A 24,667-nucleotide genomic window follows, 5' to 3' on the forward strand; every position below is an offset into this window, starting at 1 on the left:
ATGTCAGAGTCTTAGCTGAAGTAAAAAAGAAATCTTCCTTTGAAGGCATGTCTTTTAAAAGGCCAGGAGCTTGCATATCTCTTCCTCCCTCCCTCCCTTCCTCCCTCCCTCCCACCCTCTATTCCTTCTTCCTTTCCTCCCTTCCTCCCTCTCTCCCTTCTTCTTTCCTCCCCCCCCCTCCTGGAAATGCTTGGTTAACATTGCAGTCTACTGATGGGTTCATACTGATGGTTTGGAAAGCAAACGCATTCTTTGTCTCTATGCACTGACCTTATCCTTATCTTCATTAAGACAGTGGCTCTCATTCTTGCAGCGAGATTGACCCATCTAGAAGGTGTAGAAAGGCATATTAATGTGACCTAACAATGTTCTAACAGTATTTGGTAGTTTCTCCAGGGTGTGTACCCAATGTGTTAACAGTGTTGTATTAGCTATTAAACTTGTTTGTCTCATGATATGGTTGGTTTCTTGCCAACTTCTTGAAAACAATACCATATCGTGTGTATGAGAGCAGGCATTCCATCTACTGTGTCTGGCTAGAGAGTGGTGATGAGGCTGTGGGTAGGCCAGGGCTTCTCATTTGACTTTAGCCCCTGTGCGTTCCACGTGAGATGTTTCCTAGCATTGAAATGTTGGTGTTGCTCTTGAGAACAGGGACTTTGTCAAATTGGGATTGCTCAGAGCTGGAGGGTAAGCCGAATGGTGATGTCTGGAAGGCTTAGCTCTGCAATTCCTGCTCCTTTGGTCTCTCTGCCATCTTCAGAATGCTTCCCTTCCTTAAAACACTTAGTGATAACCTGGAATTTGTTTAATTGCTGAGCTGAGTGATTTTTTTTTTTTTTTTTTTTTTTTTTTTGCCCCACAGCATTTGGAGATAATTGGAGTGCCATGTAGATTATGTGCTCTGTATAATATGTAATTACAGCTGGGTGGAGACAACGAGTTTTGGAGAACAAGCTTTTGTGGATCCTGATGTCTTGAAAATATGGTTTTGAAAAGCCCCACTTAACTTGCTTAGCATCCCTGTGCACTTCCTTGGGGAATCACCTGTACTCTGTGGGGTCTTTACACTGTATGGATGAAGGTGTCTACACAGGCTCCTGGTGTTGAGGGACAATGCCTTTTGTTTTGTAATGATGCCCTGTATAGTTGGACCTCAATAAGTATTTTGTGATGTGATGGTGATGAGGCCAGTTGGTAACACAGGTATTGTCAGAAGCCATAAGGTTTTAAAAGGAGCCTCCCAGGAGGAAAGACAGAGCACCCATGTCTTTCCCCTTTTCTCAATAAATCTGCTACCAGGTGAGATGAATTTCTCAATGATCATACCTGAATGGGGTCCCCATGATAACATCTGCTTTCCATGATGAAGACTTTGAGAGTTTTCCTTTCCCAAAGCCTGATATAAATTAAAGAATGTGAAGGACTCTTCAGGTAGACAACAGTGGGGTGTAATCAGTAAATCAGAGGTAAACCTCTCCAAGGAATTTACTTTGGCATTTTAAAAGTGGTATGATGCTGGCATGCACATACAGACAGGGCAGATCGCTGTGCCTGGCAGCCATAGGTGCCAAATGTAGAGTATAGAAGGCAGACGGGTCCCTGCAGATTTTAATCATAAAGCACCAGAAAAAAATACATACCCAAGAAAAAGATAAGAGGTTGAAGTTTCAAATAACGTGTTTGGAATTCTGCTGGAACACAGCAGAAATCATCAAATCTCACGTGTATGAAGAGGTAGTCTGTGGACTCTTCTCTCTGGAAGTATTTGAAACATGGTAACATCTCTGTTTGGGTTGGGTGAAGTATGATCCACCCCAAATCAGAGACAGGCTGGAATCTCTTAGCTCTATTTTGGCTGAGTACATCTGTGATTCTGGGAAATGCAATTTTCTCTAAAAATATTTTATGCCAGTAGAATTTCTTAGATACTGTATTTAAAGTATAACATATATAACACTTTTTATATTTCCCAACTTTTGTTTTTTACTTTAAATAATCTCCTTTATTTTGTTCTAAGATTACAGGACTTAAAAGAATTGACCTTTTACCTTTTTTAATGACATTTATGTTTTTAAATTAGGTCATTCAGTTTACTGGGGCAGAATTTTCGAGCAAGCTGCATTTCCGTTTTTATACACAAGGGAGAGCTAAGGCCCTAGAAAATAGATTTAGTTTTCAGCACACTCCATCATAGCATGGAAGGACTGAGTTAATTAATGGCGCTAAGAGTTGTGAATTGTTCGGGGGAAATATTTGACAGTAGTAAAGGCATTTTAATAACTTCCAACAGCTTTTATTTTCTATCCCTTTATATCCCCTGGCCAGACTGCTCCAACAGCTCTTTGACTCCAGTATGTTCCCTTTTGTTAGAATTCAGCAGGGTAAATTCAGCAGAAGGAATAGTCCTCAGAGGGCCAGATAAAGTAAACAGTAAAGGTTGGGAGGCAGGCAGAGATTTGTGAGTGATTGATTTTTTTTTTTTTAACCTTAATGCCTAGAATTTCTGGTCTTGAATTTTATTGTTAGAAGTCAGGATTTAGCTCCCAAATTGAACTCAGTCATCAAAAATAACTGTTGAAAATCGCCCTGGCCTTACATACGATACAAAGGAGATCCGGTAAGTTCATTTCTTCAGATGGAGGAAAATAAAATTCATTTATTCCTGTAGAGAAAGAAAAACAATTGGAAATATGTCTTTTTTTTTTTCCAAATCAATATTTGGTGTTTATTCCTGTGTTTTTATTCATTTTTTTTTTTTTAAGATAAATAGGGAGAGATGACTGCAGTCTTCATCTTAGAGTCAGGCAGATGTCTGAGTCGGTCTATGTAACACGTTTCAGGCCAGTTAAAAACCCTGACTTAAAGTGAAGCAAACAAACAAACAAACAAATCCAAACAACTAAATAAATAGCCTCCATCTTCAGTAAGGGTTGGGGGCCAAGCATCGTTTAGGGAGAATAAATCTGGGGAAGATGGCTCACTTTTCCCTGGGTAGGATGACAAACCCACAACCTGAAGCTACTTTCTCTAGGAGCAAAGACAGCAGTGGAGAATGTAAGCCTTGGGGTCACCCAGAGGGTCAGTTCTGCCTCATGACCTCAGTACCCTTTGACCCTTAGTTGTTTTTTTGTTTTGTTTTGTTTTTTGGGTTTTGTTTTGTTTTGTTTTGTTTTAATAATATGGTTCATAAGACCGGGTGGTGGTGCACGCCTGAAATCCCAGTGCTCAGGGAGGTAGAAGCAGGTGGATCTCTCTGAGTTTGAGGCTAGCCTGGTCTACACAGTGGATCCAGGACAGCCAAGACTACACAGAGAAACCCTGTCTTGAAAAACCAACCAACCAAACAAATAAAAATGGTCCATGAGGAGGTATTCTGTGTTTGAATGTATGTTACACAGAACCAGGATCCTGAAATGGGGGAACTGACTTTTAAGAAATACTCAGCTGTTTTGGAGAAAACCCTAATGGGTAATTGGAGAAGAAGAAAACAATTCTGTTGTGTGTCCTGAAGTAAAGGTGTGGGTGACAGGAGAAAGTTTAGAGTTGAAAGACTCCTCCTCAGTGGCGGGGTTAAATAGGAGGGTGTAACTGCTTGCTGAAGATGACATAGCATCTGGACACAGGCTTGTCACCCTCCAGCCAGCCAACCTGTATTCACCCAGCAGTTAACTGGCCCCATCCAGTTTTCTTTCATCTGCTTGCCAACCTATACTCACTCAGCCAATGATGACCTTGACTTCAGTTTTCTGCTTAGCCCTTGTTTACAGAAGAAAGTGATGGCTAGCGGCTATGGCCTGTGGGCTCTGGCCTGCTCCTACCTAAGTGGTCCTTGACAGGCCTTTCTCCAGCATGAGGAGGGCAAGAAAGAGTCAGCTTCCTGCAGGAAGAGAAGGCAGAAGAAACGGAACCTGCCTGTTTTGCAGCCAGTTCTAAGACTTGCAGCTCGCAGAACTGTGAACAGTACATGTATGGTGTTTCAAAGCTTTTATTTTGGGATCTCCAAAAGAAAGCAGGACCAACATTGAGAAGGTGGCTGGCTATAGGCACTACCTTATGATTGTGGGAGCTGATATACCTGTGAGGTGCCAACTGTCTGCTAGGGCGGTGTGACTTTAGTTTAGATCTGACACTGCCGGCACAAGGGTGTAGGAACATTGCTGGCATAAGTCCTGGACCCCAGAGGCCTGAGAATCAGGAATCCACTACCCAGTATCCAGGGGCTGAAGACAAATTGCATGGCTGGAAAAGGAGACTCCCCTTTCCTTTTGCTTCCTTTTCTAGCCTGGCCCTCGGTAGGTTGGGCAGAGGAAGCTACATTGGTGGTCTTACTGCTTGAAAAGCTTATTCCTTACTTCAGAAACACACCCACAAACATGTTCCTGAATAGTGTATTCCCAGTCACATGAACATCCCTTGGTGCTGTCAAGTTGACATACCATCACGTTGGTATGACCCCCTTGCCCCACCTCTCCCTCAGGCTTCCCCAGAGGTGGGTCATTCGCAGCTTTGATTTGAAGAGCCCTTCCATTCACTGTCTAAAGGAAACCTCCAAAGTCACAGGATGCTGAGTTTGCTTTACCGTTTGTTGTGATTTTTAATAATGATTCCCCTCCTGCTCCGTCACCCATGAGTACATGAACAGGAAGTACAGAAAAGCAGATTCAACTCAGTGATCATGTACTGAAGACTGATTAAGCTTCGTAGATGGATTCGGATGTGGGGAGTGTGTTGTTACTCTACAGCCACAGCTGGCCAGATTTGTTAATGCAATTAAGAGGCAGACTTGAGAGGCACTCTTGTCAATGATATTGCACAGTTAGCCACCTGCGAGGGCTGGTAAAGAGTGGATCTCCAAGCATGGAACAAGCGAGAATTAGCAGAGATGAAACGATACTGTGGCACACTCCAGCCTTTGTAAAGTTTGTAACTGTTCAGGAAAGGAGCAGGCTTTTAGCAACATGTATTCTGCATAATGCTGCCATGTTAGTGTCACCCCTATGGGGATGGTCCATAAGTGTTTCTACCTTCAGACTGGTAGGGGAGGGAAGGGCTGCCTGTCTCTTGTGTTTGGTTTTGTCTTCCTGCTGCTGTTGGGAGACTCCATCCTTTCCAACAGCAACAGCTGGCCATGCATGTTGCCTGTCAGCCCTGTTGGGCCTTGAGGTGAAGGAGAAATACAGCCTACACATTCACTGACAAAAGAGACAGGAGTTTGAAGATTGGAGCATTTGACATGTTCAGATTCCTGGCCCTTTAGAGGGTGATTCTCCCTTTGTTGAAACTGCCCAGAGGATTCAGAAACCTTTTATGCTGTTCACCCTGCCTGCATCCCCCAGCCCAGCCCACTATTGCTGGCCATTGGGAAGCAAACCCAAATACCTGCATATTATCTGTACGGCCTTGGCTTTCTGATCCCTTGCTCTTAAGCAGCTGGCCCACAGGACTGTCCTTCTCATCCTTCACACCTTCCACCCTAGGTCTTTTCTCCTCATCCAGATGAGCTTCTTAGGGACCCTTCCTGGCCGCCCTTGCTTGTTACTGTCACATAAAGTATATTGTTTTTAATGGCAGTGCCACTGCCTAACGGAGACCTTACTGTTCTCTCCCGTCAGTCCGGAGCTCCAGGGACAGCCAGAGCCTTGCCTGGCGTAACAGGTGATTATACCAGGTGGTGGAGTACCACCCCGATCATAGCAAGCACGCAATAAGCGTGTGTACAAGAGGACACGGTGCAGGCAGCAGGGAGAGCTGGGAGAGAAGGCTTGGCCACAGCCCTTAACTAACTTATAAAAATGCTTTCACTTTTTTATAGCAGGAAATGTCACAGATACAGTTCAGAGAAGATGCACTTAAGATTCACAAGAGCATCAGACAATAACTGCAATATCCATTGGTAGGAGTCTCTACATACATTATTTTTACATTCCTATCCTTTTGGCAAAGCTGGGAGAATGGTGTGTCTGCTTTCCACTAATGCAAAGCAAGGCAGACACTACTGGCATCTCCCAAGTGCGAGTCTAGTGATCCATGCCTTCAGAAAGATTTGCTACCCAAAAGAATTTTTTGACACACAAGTGCCCTTGCACTTTTCAAAAAATGTGAGGGCATGCGTGAAGAAGGGGGAGGGAGGGTGAGACCGGGAGGGGAGGAGGGAGGGGCTTATGGGGGGATACAAAGTGAATAAAGTGTAATTAATAAAAGTTGAAAAAAATAAAGTATGTATTGTGTATAAAATGAAGAATTGTATATTAAATAAACTTTAATAAAGTATACAATTAAAAAAACACACATACACACACAAAGGACTAAATTAAGCAAGTGTTCCTGTTTTTCTTTTGTGCAAGTATCATATATGAGTATGTGGGTTTTAAGGTAACACTATGAAGCTTTCTATATGGCTTCCTCCTCCTTTTCCATCAGACAAAGACTTGTCAGAGTCGAGGAAATCCGTGGATGGAACCATGACATTTTTCTTTGAGCAAAGCTTGAGTCTTATCCCCACCGTACCTGCTGAAATGTAATATTAAAGGTGGCTGTGCACAGAACCCATCACAGGAATTACATTCCTAACAGGTGTGATACTGGTTTTGTTTTTTTTTAAGACTATTTGCACTTGAACCTTGTAGACTCTCCTTACAAAGGCTTTTCAAAGCTGAGCCTTGAGGAGACTGCTCATGGCACTTACCGTATTCTGCGGAGGCTCCTGATGGTGCAGTGGGAGAATCTGGGTCAGGCAGCTAGATATGGGTTTCAGACACAGATCGCCATGTGACAGACAAATCTCTTCACCTCCTGGTGACTCAGTTTCCCTGTCTGTACACTGGAGTCATGAAGTGGGTGTGGGGGTAGACAGAGCCCCTCCCTCCTGCCTTGTGGTTTTTCAGCATTGCCTTTGGTGACCACAGGAGGGATGAGTCAGGCTTGTTCTAGGCCGTGTCCAATTCGGTGGCACCCAGTTCTCAGGGACTAAGACTTGGAGCTCTATTTGTTGTTCTTCCTGACCATGTAGAGTTGACAAGGGTGCTCTGTTGTGACTGTGGACTTAGTAACCGATCCCCTGTGTAGATTTCAGGGACATCCTGGTTGTGATATGTATGGCATTTACAGAGGTGAGGCCAGGCTTGTGTTGTGATTGGCCATGGTGGGTACGGTGCCAGCATGGACAACAGGAAAGGGGGCTGTTGCTGCTACTGGGGCCACTCCTTACAGGGATCTGGAACTTTGTTGGTCCCACACAGACCCAGAACTGGGATTGTCTAGCACCCTGTTATCAAGAATCAGACCACCAAGCCCCCTTTAGAATCCCTTGCTCACTACTGTCCAGTAGAGTGTATACCAGATGTTAGACAGATCTACTTGTAATCATCAAAAACATCAAGTTTTTCTCCAAATTACCAAAATCAAATACATTTGCAGTTACCTTAAAAATAAAAATAAAAAAAAAAAAGAAAGGAAACAAAAAAACAATACTTTAGTGTTATGGTATAGACAGCCATGACATTTACTGATTTCACATCCCCAGAATCAACCAATCACAAAATCAGAATGCTTTAAAACATGTATCTGTACTGAACACATACTAAACATAGATCTGTGTCATTTTTTCCCTAAATAATGTGGGATAGCAATCATTTACATAGCATTTGCATCATATTAGGGAACACAAATGAGTAAGTGGTATAGGCTCTGAGAGGGTGTGCCTAGGTCATGTCTGAATATTCTGCTGTTTCATGTAAGAGACTTGAGCATGGCCCCATCTTGTAAAACAAAACAAAAAGGAAAGTACAAAAGAGTGGAAGAAAGAGAATGGGATGATCTAGAATCTCACTGACCTTTGTGTGTACGTTGGAGAAAGAGCCAAGGGAAAATCCTATTAAAAGGCCATTTGCTTGGCATTGCGTTCAGCGTTGTTATCAACCTCTTGTGAGCTTTTCCGCTTGGCAATTGCCCCAGCCTGCTCCACCTGAGATGCCCATCAAGCCTTGGCCTGTTGGTGGCATTTACCTGGAGAAAGCCTGTTTTAAAGGCACTCGGTGCCAGCAGACTGCCTTCTGTATTTAGGGCCATTGAAGGATGGGTAACAGCATGCCCTCTCACACTGGAAAATGCCTTTCTTCCTGCCCCTGAGCAGGACTTTGGTGTCTCACGGGGTGTCTGTCCCCCTTTCACAATGCCTTGTTGCCTCTCTTATGTTGTACAGTTGGTGATTTTGTTTTTAATTGTTAGAGAATGAGCAAAACATATCCTCTCCTTCCCAGGAATAATTTTTTAACCAGAATTCATTCCCATAGGACTTTTAGCTTTCATTGTTATTTTTTTTGTTTGTTTGTGAGGCAGAGTCTATGTAGCCCTGGGTATACAGGGGTTCCCTATGTATACAAGGCTGGCCTCGAACTCACAGAGATCTACCTGCTTCTGCCTCCAGAGTACTGGACTCAAAGGTGTGTACTGCCATGCACAGCAACATTTCTTTAAGTGCTCAATTGCGGGGCCACTTCTAGCCCACAGGACTGCTTTTAAGCTGAATCAGGCCCATTCTCTGGGTTCTCCTTCCTGACCTTCTCTGTGTCAGACAATGCCAGGCTAGATGCTATAAATACATGCCACCATTTAACCACCAAAAGACTTGGAATGGATACCCTTTCTCCCATTTTATAGACTCAGGCCTCACGGGCCTGGCGCCAGGGTTTGAGATTTGGCCTTTTGTTTATGCCAGATGTATCTGCTGAGTGACTGTTCAGCGTTGAACTGGCTGCCTTTTCTATTTCCATAACGCACATCTGGGTTTCGTAAAAGATAAGTGATTCCCATCACTGTTGATAAGCACCTGGCCCGTTCGTTCGGCCTTCCTGTTGGAAAGGCAGGGCTCGAAGCCGACAAGAAACAGGTGGTTGTGAGAACGGTGGAGGTATCGGCCCAGGGAGCACGAAGACAGCCTCCTGGGGTAAATATGAGACCTCTCCAGACTGTTCACTTGGTCACAGCTGCAGAGAAGCTTCTTTGCGGATTTCTTTCTGAGGCAGGCAGCAGGACTCGGGGCTCTTTACAACTGTAGGTCAGTGTCTCTGCCCTAGTTTGGTTTTGTTTCTGGGGAAACTTAGTCCTTAACTGTCCTCCACTGCACCTTGTTCCGCCTCTGAACTGAGGGCTTCATTACTTCTCAGCTCAGCGATGGCAACATCGCCTGTTTTTTTTTTTTTTTTTTTCTTGTCATTCAGCTAAAACAGTACAGAAAAGTGTGTGAGTACCTGTTAAAATAGTTGGAGTAAAATGGGATAGGCTGCAGCAGGGTGAAGGTTTATCTTGCCAGGTTTTTCTGGTCTGTGTTAGTTGATCATGCAGTTGGGTGGCCTTTTGAATTAATCGCTGAAGCCTACCCTTAAAATGTGGTTTCCTGGAAAGTTCTTGTTGCAAGAAAGCATGAGAGTAAAAAAACAAACAAACAAACAAAAAACCCTTATTTTATTTCAGTAAGATGCTGAGCAAGGCATTGTCTTGGTGCTGGTGGAGGCTAATTTGGTTAAAATTACTCTTTCAAAAGATTTTTTTTTTGGAGTTGGAGAGATGGCTCAGTGGTTAAGAGCACTGGCTGCTCCTCCAGAGGTCATGAGTTCATTTCCCAGCAGCCACATGGTGGCTCACAACCATCTGTAGACAGGCATACTTGTAGACAGTGTCTTTACATAATTAAATACATTAAAAAAAAGATTTTCCTGATAAGCAATTCAGCCAGGATTTCAAAACAAAACAAAACTACCTACAAACAGAATTAAGCCAACTTATTGAGATTGCTCATGCCATGAAAGTATTTTGGAAGGAGGGGCCGGATCACATATTGAGACAATGGTATGTTAGCCTTTGAGAGGTGCATGTGATGTGGATAGCAAAGAGGATTTGAATTCTAGATTCACATGAGCCCATAGAGGCTTGGAACTATGTGGCTCCTCTCAGCCATGTTGGAAGCGGAGTTTTTAATGGAGAGCCGTGGAAAAGCCGAGCTAGGATGGGATCAGCCCCAGAAGCTATGCTTGACAAAAGAATATGGGGTTTCTCCTGGTCTGCAGGAGGAACTCAGACCCCAAAAGCATGTGTTAGATGAGAGAGTGACTGGATGTAGCCACCCTCTTAGGCAGAGACAACTGTTTGCAATGTCAAGGTGAATTTATTAAAAAGCAGGGAAGTGAGTAGGGCCCACCCACATGGAAGGGAAACAGAGGCCATTTTCCAGAGCAAAGCCCACACAGAGGAAAGATCTTCAGGGCATTTCAGAGGTGACGTATAGGATGGCTTAGATGATAGAGAAGCCTCCAGGCTCGACAGTGGAGGGCATTATGCTGCCATGGGTGAGCTGGAAAGAGCCAGAAAGACAAATACTTTCTTGGCTGGTGAAAAATGATAAACTTCTTTTGCGGTGTTGGTTAGGAGAGTAGAAATCCCAGTTGGTAACCCCCAAAAGAAATACAGGTGAGTTAGGGGCTACGTAAAACAAACACGTATATTGAGGATTGTAGATTTGTTTCCACGCTGCTCAGGAGCCCGTCAAGAGCCCTCTTATCCAGGTGCAGCCAGCTTAACAGCCCTCCCGGGTGGATTGATGCACATGGCGCTCCACCAGCAAGGACCCTGTGCACTTTTTTGACAGCAAACTCTCCAAGTGTCAGTAAGAGCCTCCCTGAGGACCGATGAAAGGCATGGACTCCTTAATGTTGTCTGCTCTGGTCTTGAAGCCATTGGCCTCATGTGCTGGAACATTTATAGTCCATGGAAATGGGGCTAGAGAAAAAGAGTTGGAGAATCTGCAGTAACGGATAGAAAACCGTGGTTACACGAGGCAGGGAATCACAAGTCCGGCAGTGCAAGAAGGGGAGATGTGAAAGAACTGTGGGAGAATTAGAGGAGACAGATATGGGAATCAGGAAACCTTGAGCAACATTTTGGGAAAAAATTGTGGCCTCCTGAGTATATTGTTTTCAGAAAGTGAACCATCCGGGGCGTGGACTGGAAGTTTAACAGCGAAGGGAAGGCTTGGTAAGCAATCAGCAGTGCATATGAGAGGACAGAAACCTGGTGTTTCTGACTTAGCCTTTGAAATAGCAAATACTCTGCATACAGTGCACAGGGACGGGGGTCAGGACAGCCATCTTGTATATCTTAGGTTTTTACTGCTGGGACAAAAAACACAACTAAAAAGCAAGCTGGGGAGAAAAGAATTTATTTGGCTTACACATCTACGTCTCTGTTCACTATCGAAGGAAGTCAGGACAGGAACTCAAAACTCAAACAGGGCAGGATCCTGGAGGCAGAAGCTGATATAGAGGCCATGGAGGAGTGCTGTTTACTGGCTTGCTTCCCTTAGCTTGTTCAGCCTGCTTTCATAGGAAGCCCAGAAACAACAGGCCAGGGATGGCACCCTCCCCTATTGGTCACTAATTGAGAAAATGCCTGACAGCCAGATCTCATAGAGGTATTTCCTCCATTGGGGCCTCTTTTCTCTGTGATGACTCTAGCTTGTGTCAAGTTGACATTCAAAACCAGCCAGGACACTAGGTAAGAAAAGGAATCTCAAAAGTGGGAGTGAATGCAGCCTGCCACAGGAAGACAATGGATTTCCGTTCCTGTTGCTTGAAGAATATTCACACTATTGGTGTCTCACTACAGACTCCTGTAACAAAATACCTCAAGCTGTGTATGCTATAAATAATGGTCCCTTTCTCATAGCTATGGAAGCTAAAGGGGTCTTTCTAAAGTCCCAGCAGACACTATGTGGTGATTCTGCCTCCCCTTCATAGGTGGATTGTCATGGTGTGCTCTTTTGGTAGAAGGAACCAGTGGGCCCACTGGAGCCTCTTGTCAAACTTGTATATTAGACTCTGGAGGGCTTTTCTGATCCAGCTAGTTCCCAAATAACCAAGACAGAGATCTTTTTGATTTTATAAAATTGTAAGGCTCCATAACTGGGCAGGTATCAACCCTCTAAGCTACTTAGTTATTTCCTGGTTACACACCCCAAGTTACTTGCCATAATTGTTTCTCTCTGGGCTACCTCTGTATGTACCATTAGGCCAGCCCTCATGGTTACACGCACATTCTCTGTACTGCTCCATGGCGACTTCCTTCTTCTCCCTCTTCTTCTCCCTGCTTCCTTCTCTTTGTCCTCATAGTCCTGTCTGCCCCAAGCCCAGGAACCTAAGTTCCACCTACTTCTCTTCTGCCCACTTACAGGCTCCTGACTATTTTAAATTTGGGAGCAAGGTTCACACAACATCACTTGGTCTACAGGAAAATGTACAACCAGATCTTGGGGGCTGGTAATCAGCATTAGAGAACACAGCACCAGACCAACCCTGAGCCTGCTTTCTAAGGATCTTAATCTAGCCACAGAGTCTCTGCCTTTGTGAACTAGTGGCCTCCCAATTGTCACACCATTTAGTGCTATTGGCTGTGGGGAGAGGATTTCGGCATAGGACTCCTTGAGAGTGCAACCATCCAGACCATAGGGTGAACGATGGCAAACCCAATGCTTTGGGTTGGAGGCACATGGGCTTGAACTTGATAAGCTAAGTACAGGAGAGGAACAGAAGTAGGGCAGAAGATGAAAACAGACTTAGGGCCTGGCAAATGGAATGTGCCCCATAATACCTGTTTCAAAAAGGAAAAAGAAAACTGCCAGGCTGGAAACAGAGTTCAGTGGTAGAAGCACTTAGGGTGTGCGAGGCCCTAAATTTAATCCTTATCCTTGGGGGCTGGAGGATAAAGCATCCAGGCTTTATGTCTTATGATATCACTGTGAATAGAAAAGGGATTAAATGGCAAAGAGCAGGTAGGGTAACTGACCCCTTCCTTCCAAAACGCACAAAATGCTGGTCAGAGGAAGCTTCTGGAGGAGGTGAGAAAAGGTAGGTGAATGGGGCCCAGCAGGATGTCACAGATGGACTGATGCAATGATAGCCATGTTGTTCTGAGGGAGGCTGAGGTCCCCTGTGGGTCTCCTTACTAGAACACTGCCATCTTTTCTGCAGATAGTAGTCATAGTGTGTTGCTTAGGATTTTCAGCTTGGGTGTGTTTTAGAGCGAGTGAGAAACTGATGCTAACGAAGCAGGCTGGTTCCGGACTCTTCCCAAACTATAACAGTTTGACCTTGCCAGGGTGCATATGTACCGTGGCATGTGTGCAGGGGCCACAGGACAACTTTGCGGAGTTGGTTCTCTCCTGCTCTCTTCGATCCCAAGTAGAACTCAGGTCATCAGACTTCGAGGCTTTATGTGCTGAGCTGTCTTGCCAGTCCAAGAACCTTGTTTCTTTCCATAATCACATTTCCTTAATTTATGTAAAACTGAAAAAAAAAATCTGCTCTTCTTGGGCCAACACATTCGGGAGCACAGGGAACAGGTCTGTGAAACAAGTCAGAGAAGCTCTGCCAGGAAGACCTCCACTGGGACAGGGCCCTCAGAAGTCAATGCCACAGGCCCTTGCCCTCAGACTTACCAATGATGAGGTGTGCACGCTTTAGCCTTCTGGATGCTCCATCTCAGGAATGTGTTTTAGGAGCCATTTTCTTTTTATGTGCTGTCACTGCCCTTATTGCTGGTCCCTGTGTTTTTCTGTCTGTCGTGCCTCAGTTGACGTTGTCTTGGGTGGCTTGGCTGCTATCTCATGAGATAGGTAACTCCAGTAACATGAATAGGTATGTATGTTGTGTGTATATATACATATATATATGTATGTGCATAGATATGTATGTATGTGCATAGATATGTATGTATGTGCATATGCATATATGAGCACACAAGTGTGTGTGTGTGTGTGTGTGTGTGTGTGTGTGTGTGTATTTGAGCATGATTTTATATAGTTGTAGCCTAACTTAATACATGTCTGGTTTGTAAGGAATTCTAGTCTCCCTGGGACCAGCTCCTCTCCTTAACCCTGTATACCCGCTGTAACCCTGTTGTCCTCTGTTTATTCATGTTTTCAACTCATGGCTTCTCTGCCCTAGATACCAACCCATTTCAGCTTCCCCCTCCCATGGTACCTGGATGTATTCTGTAGTACAACAGCAATCCAGTCTCTGGCTTATGTTATGTAGAAACTCTCGGACACCCTGAAAACAAGAGGTCTTAAGGCGAGGCAAGGATGGGGGAAGTCACCTGACTTAGGACATGGTTGTCCAGGCAGCAGGTGTGGAGTGTTGAACAGTTTCTCTTCCATTAAAGGATGGCCTGAAAGACAAAAACATTCCTCACTGACTCAGAAGGATGCACACACGTGACTTGCTTTGCACCAGTAGGTATATGTTTCCGACACCATGGAACAATTAAGCACTACTTCCCAAGAGCACATATTGTATTAGCTACCTATGACAACATACAATAGACTATAGTTTAAACAGCCATAGGAATTTCTCACAGCCCTAGGAACTGCCCATGTCACATCAAGGTGCGGCATCTGGCATCTTTGCTTTCTTCTGAGATGCCCATCTTCTTTTCACGTGACTGTCCCGTGTATACCTATGTTCAGCAGTCATATGGGATCAGAGCCCACTTACATCACTCCGTTTTTCTCATTTTGTGTTAATTGCCCCTCTGAAGGTCCTATCTCAAGGTGCAGTCACATTCTGAGGTATTGGGGATTAGGACCCCAGTAGACCGTAACACTGTGGGTGTGGCCCTTATGAATTGCTGTGCACAATACACGGGTGGTGCGGTCAGCCTTTCAGCTGTACTTCACGGTGACGAGGAGCTGAGCCTCGTGTTCAGTGACTGGACTCATCATTTCTTTCAAAGCCTCCTGCTGATTTGTCTGTTAGTGTCTTAACTGGCCATTGGCACATGGCACAACATGAAATTATTTTGTTTTCTTATTTCCCAGTCATAAACCTGTGTGATATCTTACCGATGTGGAATCATCAAAAGAGAGGGTTGGGCGTCAAAGTACAGTGAAGTAACAAGAAGTAATTCAGAAAGTTTTTGAAGTGGTCGTGATAGGAGATTTGAAATGGCAACAGCATAGTGTAGCTTGCAGGAGTCCTGGGCTCATGTGGAGGTCCCACACAGCCCCTATAGAAACAGACCGATTACTATAAAATCACAATAAAGACATCTAAACATTATTTCTTTTTCCATTTAAATTGCACTAGGATCAGGAAGCTACTTATGGCTGAAATTGAGCATTCTGCTTTAGATTGAAGACCATAGTGATAATAATTTCCTGGACAACTTGGTGTTCAGGCAAAAGGACAGAAGTTAGTTGCTTTCCTGAAGGAAAACTGTAATGACAAAATTTATAGAAGACCTTCTTCTAAGTTGGGGAAAGGGAGTGAATAGTATCAAAGTACACTGGATAATTTCTGAAAAGAACTAATCCAAATCCAAAAAATGAAAATGTAAAGAGCCTCGGTGGATCTGCGCATCTTCAGATTTATTGAGGTTGAGGTCAGGGCTCCCCTTTCTCAGAGGGTCTCAAACTACCACCCTTTGATGTCCTGTGGTTCTTCATGAGTGTGTTCTCCCTCCTCGTTGGGCTGTTCATGGGCATCCTTTGCATTTGCTTCAAGCAGATTAAGCGTTCCATTCTTAGTTCCTTATTTTAATGCTTTCGTCTGTGTGTGAGTGCATAGACCTGTGCTAGTTAACATGTGACCCTGGTCAGGGCTGGGTAACCTATGGACCAAGCCAACCCAAAGGAGCCTGGAAGACAGTTTGTCTCATGCTTTGGTATTCCTGAAGGTGCCTTGGTGTGCCTTGCCTGGTGTGACATCCAGGTATGATCACAATCTTAATCATTGTACTTTTTTTTTTTTTTGGTAGTTTATGTTAATGAGAGTTGGCCTGAGTAAGCAATGACTTTGTACCAAAAACCTGTTGTTCCCTCTTGGTATTCCCTTGAAGCAGAGATGGCCTAGGCCTGCAGATCGTCGTCCAAGGGAAAGACAGGCAGAGGTCTTGGCAATGTATGCCTTGCCAGTGGCTGGACAGGTGGTCTTAGAAGAGGAAAGTTGAACCGCATTTCCTGTCGTTGTTGCCTGTTCTTTCTCTAAGGATCTGTCAGGGGACAGATTCTCTCGGGGATTCTCTCGTTGTGGGCATGTAAGTTGGAATGCTGCATGTACCTTGCTGAAAGTACAAAGGTCTCAGTGGTCTGTGCGTATTTCGAGGCGTCCTTGGGGCCAGAGCTTTTGGAAGCTTCTATCTGCTCAAAGTCATTCCCTGAGTGGAGTGCTTCAGACTGCTCAAAGGTGGGGTGAGGTGGGGGTGGGGGCTTGGTGTGTAGCACAGGGTGGCCTTGAACTTGTGATGAGTCTCACAGATTCTGAGATAACAAGTGTGTGCCACCGTACACAGCCTGTGAGTGGGTTCTTGGTGGTTTTCCTGATTGAAACGATGTTCTTACATACCTCAGTTCTCTTTGCCCCATACTCCCACCGAATATGCCACTGGACTAAGAAAGCACCTTGGTTCACTTTGCTCTAATAGTGACCTGAGATTGTTAAACAGAAACTGAAAAGCTTACTGTACCAGAAATGAACTAAGCCAAGGCTGCTTGCTAGGGCTAGGGCTAGCTTTGTGTATTTAAGTGCAGTTCAGGGAGAACTACAACACAGTTGACTTTCAAGTTGCCTGACAACAAAAGCTGGAAGTAAGTGAATTGGTTGCAATGTCCTTAATCCCAGCACTCTGGAGCCTGAGGCAGGAGGAATGCTAGTACAAGATCAGCTTGGGTAACTTGTCTAGACCCCCTCTCCAAATGAAGTTAACAGGGGTCTGTCTATTGAGTGAAAAATGTCATCAGTCTGTCATACCATCGTGTGGGTGGGATCCCATTTTGTGAGCTCCTTAGCCTTCAGATTAACCCATCCCTTAAACACGTGAGGTGTCTGTTAGCAGACAGGCCCTTTGAGAACGGATATGCTCTCCGTGCGGTATTTTCTTACACCGTGGGCATTTCCTTAGTAACAATGGATAGAAGGAACCTGTGGGGATTCTTTAGCGAGCTTGTAGGCATTGGGCTGGACAAGACTGAGCGTGCCACCTGTTGGAATACGGAAAGCTTTGAGTTCCAAAGGAAAGCTGCCAAAATGTCCCAGTCTCTGTGCTCAGAGCTGAGGCAGTGGCAACAGGCATGGACCTGCAGGGGCAGTTGTTGGGATTCCGCTGCTCAGTGTAGAGCAGAGTCAGGATCCAGCTTTTCAAAGACACTGCTTTTTACTAAGAACACCTAGAGGATGCTTGGTTCTCATCATTCTAAGTGCACATACCAGTAAAGGGAAGTGCATCCCAAATCTCATGCAGCTGTCACACACCAGGGCTCCTTGCTCCGCAGCCTAGGTGACCACTGAGCTCCTGTCCAGCTCGCAGTGTTTGCCCCTTGGTGTCTGGAGGATTTCCCTGGAGGGCATTCGGCTCTAGGTACACCTTTCTTAGTGCTTTGCTTTTGGAGAGTGTAATCACTGAAGCCTCGGCGTCGTCCCCAGTCCTCAGTCTGCCCCCAGCTCTTGCCACCAGGTGACTAAAAGGCCCCACAGCAGTTTTGTTGTTACTATTTCATGTTCCTGTTACAAGAACATGCCTCAGGACGGAACTGCAGCCTTTCTTTAAAATCCTGCCTTTTAGTTGTTAGCGTTCCTCTTCAGGTTTGGGGGGGAGGTCATGTCTGTGTCCTTAGTGTTCAGGGTCTCAGGCCGACAGAGATTGAGCCTTTTAGGACCTCACTCCCAGCTTTGGAGATGTGAGTTTCCCCAGAAAGCACCAGTCTATGGTTTGTAGTTTTTCTTCACATCCTTTCTTTAGTGCATAGCCTGGTTTACACACACACACACACACACACACACACACACTGCCTGTCCTGTCTATGGGTCTGCACCTCTCTAGGTCTGCCTTTGTCTGTGTGTGTGTGTGTGTGTGTGTGTGTGTGTGTGTATGTATGTGTCTATCTCTGTGTGTGTGTCTTTATCTCTCTTTTCTCTCTCTCTCTCTCTCTCTCTCTCTCTCTCTCTCTCTCTCTCTCTCTCTCTCTCTCTCTCTCTCAAAGGAGGATCCTCCCACACCACCACCCAGAGGAAAAAAAGAAATCTGTAATCTGTCAGGGAAGAAATACAACAAATATACCAGACTTGTTGTTAGAACACTCTTTTCTTTTTTTTTTTTTTTTTCTTTTCTTTTTGTTTCTTTTTATCCATTTATCATCCAAGGAATTTACCATCTATAGCCTAGTGATCTCCAGAATTGCCGCTTTCCATGTTTCTAGAGATGGTTTGGGCCATGGTGAGCCAGCCCTGCCACACAGCCTGGTGTATTCAGAGAGGAAAGGGTGGGAACAATGGGCAGAGTGGCTTTTTGTTCACACACCCCTGTTTACCTATTCACAATCGCTGCCATGGGGGATGTCACGTGTAACTCCACATCATCCCCCCACCCCCACCCCCCACCGCACCGCTTGGCTGAGAAGGAGCATAATGCCTGCTTTCTAGACCTTCCGTCATTCAGTGAAAGATGTAGCTGGCAGTGTCGGGGTGACAGAGGGCCACGATGGAAGCTAGCACGTGTGGCTGATTACCGGGGCTGCCATGTGCTCTGCAAGCCTCCAGGGTCGGCTCCCCAGCAGCTGTTCCCGCCCGGCCGCCTCCTGCCCATCCTTGTCGGAACCGCTGCTTTCTTAGGAATCACTGGAGAACAAGCCTGTCCCTCCCTCGCTTGTGCATGCACATCCTGTTCGGTGGAAACGTATTTTTCTTTTAAGCAAAATTGAAAGAAAAAGAAAGAAAGGAGATCGAGAAAGGAAGGGGGGGGGGGGGGAGAAGGTTGCCATCCAGTGGAGGAAGAAGTAATTTCCAGCTTCATTCAGGAAAAAAAAAAGAAAAGAAAAAAGGACGCGCGCACACAGGCACACGCGCGCACGCGCGCGCGCATACACACACACACACACAGCAGCAGCAGCGGCAACAGCACACACACACATACACACACACACACAACACACACAGGCGCGCGCGCCCGCAGGCTGAAGTATGCTTAACTCTTTTAACTTGGCTGGGGCTTTTTAGCACCATATGGGGTTTTTCGTGACATCCGGAGCCAAATGAGTGCAGTGTGCCTTTAAGGAAAGAGGTACCTCACCAAACTTCCCTGTAGTTGTGCCTCGCCATTTAGGTAGGGAAGGAAAGTGTTAATTTCTTATTTGTACACTTTTTTTCCCCCCGACTTCCTTCCTATTCACTTCATTAAATCTAGAGGCAGTTCAGCATGGGAGCCGTCTGTATGTTGAATTAGGGCTCGCACTCTTGCGCAACACGTCACCAGTCGGAAACTGGGGGTTTGCTTCTGTGATTTATTTCATTATTGTGCTGGTAAAAGGTTTGGAAGGGAATTCTTTCTGGGGGTAGTACTTTTAGCATTGTGTAGCAAGTTTTTTTTTGTTTTTGTTTTTGTTTGGTTTCTTTTCTTCTTTTTTTTTTTTGTTATTTTTATTTTTTTGTACCTCTCCCCCTTCCCGCCCCCAGCTAGGTAGTCCGTGGAGCTAGCTTAACAAATAATATTTTTAAATCAGAGAAGTCCCCATAATTTCCCTTACATGCAGGAGAAATCTTAAGTCTAACTCTTGAAGTGGAGAGAAGCATTGGGAAATATGGAGGGAATTGATTTCCATTAGAAAAAAAGCCCCTTAGAAACCACAGGACATGAAGCCCTGCATAGAGATGTGTTCCGGGTCTTTGGGGAGGAGGACGATTTCTGTAGCTCTCTGCATTCCTGCATAAAAACCTTAACTTAAGGGCAATAATGGTCAGGACTTTGTGTTTTCCTGTAACTCCAGAACCTAAATTTAATAAGAATCTGCAGTATTAGCAGTTGTAATAAAAATTTGTTTGGCGAGTTCTGTTTGCAATTTAATTTGTTTTCCCTTCTTAGGTACTCACAGGCATAGAGATTTAGAAGTCCAAATATCACAAGCTTATGCTTTGTTCCCCCTTTTCCAGAATTAAGGGGAGGGGAGGTTAGTTCACAACTTCCCCCCTTCCCTCCTCCCGGATCCCACTGAAAAGAAAAACAATGAAAAATTTTGCAGTATGAAAACCGAAAGTGAAGTGCCACAGTTATTCGGGATTTTCTTTACAGAGAAAAATAACACTGTATTAAAATACAGGGACCTGAGAACATGCACATTGCTTTACTTACATGCATCTAGTGTATGTGTGTGTGTGTGTGTGTGTGTGTGTGTGTGTATGTGTTTGGGAGGGGGTGGTGATTCTTCTGTGTTAAAAATCGTTTTAGACTGCTCCAAAACCATGCAGCATATCTTTTCTTAAAAACGACTAAGATGAATAAGATGAAAGCAAAAAAAAAAAAACAACAAAAATCATATCTTGCTTTAATCTTTTAAAATACATTTGAATATTCATTTGTTTTCTTATTGGCTTAATTGTTAAAATGCAAGCAAGAATCAAAAACCACCTGAGCTAAAAATCTCTAATTCTGCTGCCTGGAATAACAAGGGGGGAACAATATGATAAGTAGTTGTCAATATTAAAACAGGCTGGAGGAGGAAGGCTTGGGGCCTGGTCGTAGGTAGAATGAAACAGCAGATTTGAGTATCCACAATCCTTCCAGTATTAAATTTTCAGTAAAATAAAATTACTTGTATATGAAAACATAGCCTTTCCCAGCTCTCTTTTTTTTCCTGATCAGCTGATGAAGAGACTAGCAGCTCGCTGCTTTGCTGGCTTGTTAATTTTATCCCCACTAACTGTGATTTCCGATAGCCGGCCTGCTGATAGTGGTAAGGTAAATATCCTTTTTCGTTGCCGTCTTGAAGATTCAGTAGAACTACATCCCAGGCATGTGTAGGTGTGTGACACCTCAGAAGCCGCTGTTCTCCGTATTTCTGTGTGCAACTGGGTGCTGGAGGAGAGAGCAGTAACCATTAACTGTTGGCAGCCTTGCATGCTGTATTTATGATTAGCATGTTCAGCCTCCAGGATGTGCGGGACAATTTCTTTCTCTCCTCTTTGCTTAGCTGCAGTGTGTTTAGCTGTGTAGTGGGTGCCCTGCTTTTAGGCAAATGAATATTAATGAAATAATGGGGAGCTTTTTTTTTTTTCCTTTCTCCTTTTTCTTCATAACTCATCAGGTCTCGCCTCCTTCATAGTGGTTATCTGAACACTGTAGGATCGTGATGGAAATTGTCTTTTGATTATTAAGGCCTGGGCTCAGGCTGTCCCTGAGGATTCTGTCTGTGTGCATGTTGCTTCTATGGATTAGCACATTGGAAAGTGCATTGGAAACATTTTTTTTTTAAAATCCCACTGGCATTTTTAGCATGCCAGGTCGTTTTGTGTTCTGTACCAGGTTTTCTTCACAAACCTTTTCTTTTTCAGGGAGCATTGTACATAAGTGAAAGAAATTATGTCTGAGCTGTAATCACTCTTTATATTGATTGTTATACTCACATGATCATAAATATTAGCCATGTTTGGTGCTGTGGAGAAATGAAGGTAATTGCCTTATGATTAGAGCTCTTTTCAGCAAGGGGAGGATTGATTAGCATTTACATACTGGAGGCAATATTGAGAGACTGTGGAACAAATAGCAGCACCACTTATTTGTGTGAGAAAGCAATCTTAAAAATGTAATTTTAAGATTTTTGTTGTTGAAGAAAATTTCTTTTCCATGGACAGATTTTCTTTTGTCTGTTTGGTTTTTTTTCATTTCTGTTCTTTCTTTTTTCTTTTTTGTTCCCCTCTTAATTTTTTGTATAAGTTTAGAGACCTACCTGGAAAAAAAAAAAAAAAAGAAAAGTTTGAACTTGTGGGTCCTGTCACATGGATCTTGTAGCCTTTTCTGAACAGGTCTCCTTCATACCTGGCTGTTTTTATAGCTACTTTATTATCTCTCTGCATTAGTGCTGCTGGCTCTGGTTTAAAGCAAGCGTTTTCAGGTAATTGGAAAAAAAAAGTGTTTTGCTGTTTGTGAGTGTGTGTGTTCTCTCTCTCTCTGGGGTGATTTCATTTTGTCTCCCAAGGAATGTGGCTTCATACTTCCCCTCCTGTTCCTTGTTTGCCGATTTCTACGTTAGAGCAAAAATCTGGATGGAATTGTTGATCTATGTCGTGAATCATGAATACATTGATGTAAAATCTTTAAGGAAAGGCCAGAGTCTGTGTGACTGCATAGATGTGGTTTTAGGGGATTATTCTGTTTCCTTCACTCGCCCCTGCTTTTTGTTTATCGTTACCATCCTTAGAGTAATGAGACCTTTAGAGCAGCTTGCTTATATTGAGATAAATTTTATATGGATTCAGTCATTTTTTTAAGCACTTAAATGTATAGATGCTTTAACATCTGTCACTATTATCAGTGTTTTAGGCCTTACAATATAGACTTAGGTTAAAGATGGATTTAATCCAATATGGTGGCTTTTTCTTCTTTTTTCATTGATGACTGTTGACTTTTAGTTTTACTTTGCTTCTCTTTATCCTAGTTATTCAAGAAACATGTTTATATATATATAATTTATTATAAAGGCTCGGATATGTTTGTCTTGGTTATTTTCCTTACTTGAATTTTTTTCCTTTGTTTCTGGTTTATAGGCCATCGAAGACGGCAATTTGGAAGAAATGGAAGAGGAAGTACGGCTTAAGAAACGAAAAAGACGAAGAAATGTAGATAAAGATCCTGTAAAGGAAGATGTGGAAAAAGCAAAGAAAAGAAGAGGCCGCCCTCCAGCTGAGAAACTGTCACCAAATCCTCCAAAGTTAACCAAGCAGATGAATGCCATCATTGATACTGTGATAAACTACAAAGATAGGTGAGTGTGGCTGCCTCCTTTCCTCCAAGTCCTGGAGTGGTAGGACTTAATTAAGTTATGCACTTGGACTATGGAGCTATTTCTAATTTTCATTTTATGGCTTTGTTTTGGAAGGTGAGAGCTGCCTTATATCCTTGTAAAATGGCCACTACTACGATCTTGTTGATCATTCTCTGTGTATTGTTTAAATTGATGGAAAATGAGATTAGACAAGTTTTTAAAGAACTTTAAACCGGAGAAGGGTTCTTCAGGGGCTCCGGTGATAGAGGCGTTGGGATGATGGGATGAAATTAATTTTTTGAGGTTGACTCATTAGATAAAAAGGATTGCAGGTATATTTAAGGTTAATCTTTTATGTTAAAGACCATTTAAAACTAGACATTTCCACAGAATTATTTTTGCTTTCCTCCTTCTAAAGCTTGGATTTTTTTTGAGCATTCCTACGAGCTTTGGTCCCGGGTTACTACTGTATGTGCATAGTTCAGCAAATTCACCCCTTGTTCATGGACTTTCTGGGTGTGACCAATAAGGAGGAGGTGCTGGACAGATAAGACCACTTTAAACGAATGAAAGATTATTTGGAAACTGAGGCAAAGGCACTTATGTCAGATAAATCTATACTAGTTAACTAGTAGACTGCATTAGAGTTCGTTGATTTTGGTCACTTGCTTTGATTTCCTTTTGATGCAATAATGTCTTCACTTGATACAATGATATTCCCCTTTGAAAGCCATCTCTTGTTTCCGTGGAAAGCAGATAGGAAGCAGATATTTCTACTCTCTAAACTGCACGATCATAGAAGTCGGTTGTTAGAGACCATGATCTTTCACCAGGAACTCCTGTTTTTCTGGACAGCGGCTGAATTGAACACGAACAGCTAAATTGTGACTTGGGTTTTTCCTCGTAGCTTTGATGTATTACATATCAGGCAGGAAGAAATTGCTCGAAAGATTAAGTACCATAAAAAGCAAAAACTTTCCACTGGGAATTTTGCTCTTAAGCTTCTCTAACCCATGTGGTGTTTTCTAAAAACAGTGATGGGGACAGGCAGAGAGAAAGGTTCATTGAAGGGCTCAGGATTTCCTGTCTCTCTCGACCCATCAAGCCCCATAACTCCCATGCTTACTAGTTGTAGTGTTTTCTTTTTGAAAGAAGATGACACACACAAAAAGAACATCCTTTTAAATGTTTTAAAGTAGCCACAAAGGGCAGCCACCTCCTTCCCCTGAGTTTGACACTCCAGAGAGGGAAACTCTTGGCTTGGCCTGGGGTAAACTCTTGGCTTGGCCTGGGGTAAACACGAAAACGTTTTTTTGTGTGCATACCAAGAATTAGTGACTCTGAAGTTTCTCTTCACCCCGGCTCCACCTGTTGTGGGCAGGAGGCTGGGTAATTACACCTGGGATCAGCTGCTGGTGTGAGGAAATTACAGCAAGGTAGATAGTGTCACTCTGCAAGCACCTCTGCCTGTGTTTTTGGGTTTTTTGTTTTGTTTTGTTTTTTTCTTTGAGTCAGGAGAGTGTAGCGTTTGTTTCCCTGGCCAGGTGTGTGCTAGTCTTTGGCAGGCCTTTGATGATCGCATCGCTGGCTGATTCAGTCTGGGTCGGCTGGAGTCTGAGGAGGGCTCTGAGAGAGTCTGTGGAGATTAAAAGCTGGGCCTTTGGAGAGTAGCTGTTATTTCTTCTTCCTTAATCAGCTGTCCGGGTCAGCGCCCAGTGGGTCTCAAGTTGCGAGTACATTGTTTTATCTGGCTTTATATCTTTGGGGGGGGGGTCAGATTTATAATGTTTCTGTTTCTTGACTCCCACTTTGGAAAAACTTAAAAACCTGGCAGCATTCTGTCAGACTTTCTCCCAGGGGTTGCTCAGC

General features: G+C 43.9%; 1 protein-coding gene across 8 annotated transcripts in view; it reads left to right on the forward strand.

The window, feature by feature from the left end:
• The window catches only part of Smarca2 (SWI/SNF related, matrix associated, actin dependent regulator of chromatin, subfamily a, member 2), a 166,382-nt gene that overhangs the window by 118,890 nt on the left and 22,825 nt on the right, over positions 1–24,667 (forward strand). For 7 of the 8 annotated variants that reach the window (XM_021627514.2, XM_021627548.2, XM_021627530.2 and 4 more), the window contains exon 28: positions 22,581–22,798. In XM_021627514.2, coding sequence (XP_021483189.1) covers positions 22,581–22,798 — 218 coding nt within the window. Of the gene's footprint in view, positions 1–18,920; positions 19,147–20,679; positions 20,776–22,580; positions 22,799–24,667 lie in introns of those variants that run through there. The other variant, XM_060387946.1, reaches the window with a different exon arrangement.

Source organism: Meriones unguiculatus, chromosome 1 (assembly GCF_030254825.1).
Source record: "Meriones unguiculatus strain TT.TT164.6M chromosome 1, Bangor_MerUng_6.1, whole genome shotgun sequence".
In the NCBI taxonomy this organism is placed as follows: Eukaryota; Metazoa; Chordata; class Mammalia; order Rodentia; family Muridae; genus Meriones; species Meriones unguiculatus.